At 58.4% G+C, this 3,223-nt stretch overlaps 1 protein-coding gene across 1 annotated transcript in view; it reads right to left on the bottom strand.

Moving 5' to 3' along the window:
• ST8SIA3 (ST8 alpha-N-acetyl-neuraminide alpha-2,8-sialyltransferase 3) overlaps window positions 1-278 on the bottom strand; it is a 7,940-nt gene extending 7,662 nt beyond the window's left edge. The window contains exon 1 of the mRNA XM_042021508.1: window positions 50-278. Coding sequence (XP_041877442.1) covers window positions 50-228 — 179 coding nt within the window. The 5' untranslated portion in view covers window positions 229-278. The remainder of the gene's footprint in view (window positions 1-49) is intronic.
• Between the last annotated feature and the right edge of the window lie 2,945 nt (window positions 279-3,223).

The following is a 3,223-nucleotide window of genomic DNA, read 5'->3' as shown; positions in this document are numbered from 1 at the left end:
CTGCCCGGGCGGGCCGGGCCCGGGGCCGCCATGGCGGGCCGCGCCTCACCTGAATCCCGCGTGGAACATGTACATGCGGGGCCCGGCGGCGCCGGCGGCGCGGGGCGCCCCGAAGATGTTGTCCTTCTTGAGCGAGACGTAGCTGATGAGGGACAGGATGAGCAGCGCCACGCTGAGCATGACGAGCCCCAGCACGCTGGCCACCCGCACCATCTTGCAGCTCCGCATGCCGGAGGCGGCCCCGCGGCTGGGCGGGTGCGGGGCGGCCGCGCCGCTACATTGGGGGCGGCGGCGGGGCCGGGGCCGGGCCGGCTCCGCCGCGCTCGAGGGAAAATGGAGGGACGGGGCGGTGAAATGGCAGCCGGGAGCGCCCGCACGGCCCCACACGGCCCCGCACGGCCCCCCCGCACCCGTGGCGGCCCCGGGTCTCCTCCCCAGCAGCCCGATGTGCCCACCCTGACATCCCCAGCATGCCCCCAGCAACCCTGAGGTGCCCAGACCGCCCTTCCCACTGCCTTGGGGTGCCCAAAAGCCTGGCGTGGCCCACCCTGGCAGCCAAAGGGAGCCCCCTGGAGCACCGGGTCTGCAGGGACCCCACGCAGCCCCTGGATACCCGTCAGGGGGGGCCCAGGCTGCTGGGGACCCTGTGCCTGTGCTGGGGGACCCGTGTCCAGGTGGGTGCACGGCACGGCATCCCCAGCTCCCATTTCCCTGTGACACCGTAGATCATGGGTGGCATGTATAGAGCTGTGGGAGCCTGTGCTGGGCAGTGCAGACTCTATGCTGGCTTGGAAGACCCCTTGCTCTTTAAAAGCCTGGTGTTTGGAGCACGGGTCATTGAACTGCCCCCTAAAACACAGATCAAATCCCCTGTGAACTCCAAGAGAGCCTTCTGCACTCCCAGGGATGTCTCTCATGAACACCATCCCTGTGTGCTGCATGGCTCTCAGTGTTTCTTCAAACTCCATTTTTCCCCTCACAAAGCCCCCCCCAGCCCTCTCTGCCTCCGAGCCCCGAGTTCACTGAAGTGCCTCATAAATAATAGATCCTGTCTTTGTAGCCCCGTCCTTGCTCTGGGCTATTTCCTACCCGCTCTCCATGCACGGAGCTCTCTTTGAAGAGCAGGAACATGAGGAGCTGGCAGGGTTGGGGTTTGCATCAATGTGGTTCTTCAGCCTGCAGTGGGAGTTCGGCCAGAGTACGGCCCGAGGTCTATATCCCACTTCTGTGGGATGCCTGTGGCTTTGGTGGAGAGAGAGAAAAGGCTGGGAATGCAGGAAATAGCAGTGGTTTGACGCAGGACATAGGCATTTTACGTGACTGTCACCTGGTGTCCGTTATTGTCCACCCTGTGCATAGTGTCCCCAGCTTCAGCATGGATAGTGTTGTCCCAGTGAAATCCTAGGCTTCCCACGATAAAACAACCACAGACTTTTGCTTTAAATATTTTAGAAATCAGCTCTGTAACATTTAATATTATCTCCTGTAGTTTCTGACCTTGAGTCCTGGGGCTGGGAATAAACCCCAGAGTGAGACTGTGCAGCCCTGGTCACTCTCCTGGCTCTTCTCTGGCAGGAGAGCTCCCAGCTGCTAGACTGGGAAAGACCATTCAGTTCCAAGACCCTGCCATGGACACGTTCCACTGGATCAGGTTGCTCCTAGCCCTGTCCAACCTGACCAGCAGGACAAGCAGCACTACTGCGGTGTCACTGCTCTGGGGGACAGCTCAGCTGGAGCAACCTGGAGCTGGAGCAAGGAGATCGATGGCACTCTGGTCCTGTGTTTGGACCCATTTTTCCCCTAATTCTGCCCATGCAAAAGAGAGTTGGGAGGATCTTGGGAAGGTGTTTTGGTAAGAAATGCTTAAAGCCTGCCGTATGTCATAACCTCTCCCCTGACCCGCTGTGAGCCCCAGCCCCACCAACAAGTTGCAGTGGAAACAAAGGCAGTTCTTGCTTCAGATTCTTCAGATAGCAATATGTCAGGAGCCCCTGGAGAGGCCGAAAGTAAATGAATCAGTGCTAGAAAGTGAAGGATATCATCCGTGCTGAATGGTGAAAAGGAGTCCTGAACAGTATCTTCATTGATTTTCCTGTAATTGACACAGAGCTCGGCTCGCCGGAGGCTGCGGCAGGAGTGGGGAGGCCCAGGTACCACTCCCGCCTCAATTAGGCAGCTCGGGGCTGTGGGCAGCTCCAAAGGAGCAGCGGGCTGGGAGCCCATGTTTTTACTGGTCACAGGGTGCTCTGCAAGCTGCCTGGAGGACAAGGGGCAGCTCGGAAGGACGTGTCCCAGGCTGCCAGCAGCTTCCCACTGGCCCTGGGACAGCCCCGGGTGCACCGAGCCCTCAGCTGGTGAGAAACACTGGCCCTTAAGTCAGGAAAATCCAGCAGTGGCAGCCGCAGGAAATGTGGTTAGCTAAGATCTGAGGCTCTCCAAGGAGGAACGTGCCCTCTTTGTGAAACCTCTCAGCTGGGCAGTGGGACACACCCTGCTCTCCGGGCACCCACGGACACCCTGTCCCGGGGCAGAGCCATCTGGGCAGCAGGCATGGCACTGCTGGCACAGCTTGGTGTAATGAGCCACAGAGCTCGTGGTGGGCGTGGGGAGCAAGGCTGGGCCAGGGACAGGGTCTGGCTGTGACTGGAGCGGCGGTGGCATCATGGCCAGGGCAGGGGGAGTGTTCCAGAGGCCCTCACTGGCCAGCAGCGTGTTGCCAATAAGAAAATATCCATCAGATGAATCCAACAGGACTTTTGTGAGAAAAAGCTGAGGAAGGGAAGAAATATGTTTGAAACAGACAAGGATCTGAGCAGCTGCAGTGGTGGAGGGATGGGTCCCATCGAGGAGAAGCACGGCCACGCCACATAAAAGGAACCAGGAGCATCGATCCACTTTCCAGCGCAACAGAGGAACCACCTGTCAGGTTGGGTGTGCACTTAGGAAAGGTTCCCACTTTTTGACTTATTCATGGCAATGGGACATGGTCTTTATAACAGCACAGGAAACTTGTGCTTTGAGGATTTGCCCCCACTGAAATCCACCTTTTTCAGGTTATCTTTGCAATTTCCCTCCCTCCTTTGAAGCTAGTGTGTGGGGTCTCCAAGCATAAGGGAGTCTCGGTCTGCCTCACAGCGCTCCAAGTGGTTTTAAAGTCTCTTTAAAACCAGGTGCTTGTCAGCCTGCTGGGGTGTGAAGATCCATGAATTTATTACCACGAGCA

The sequence above is a fragment of the Corvus kubaryi genome, unplaced genomic scaffold (assembly GCF_017639235.1).
Source record: "Corvus kubaryi isolate FWS band 111438036 unplaced genomic scaffold, C.kubaryi_AGA036_p1.0 37149, whole genome shotgun sequence".
NCBI classification, from domain to species: Eukaryota; Metazoa; Chordata; class Aves; order Passeriformes; family Corvidae; genus Corvus; species Corvus kubaryi.
Note: the sequence above shows the minus strand (reverse complement) of the source record. Positions and strands in the feature narration are given on the sequence as shown.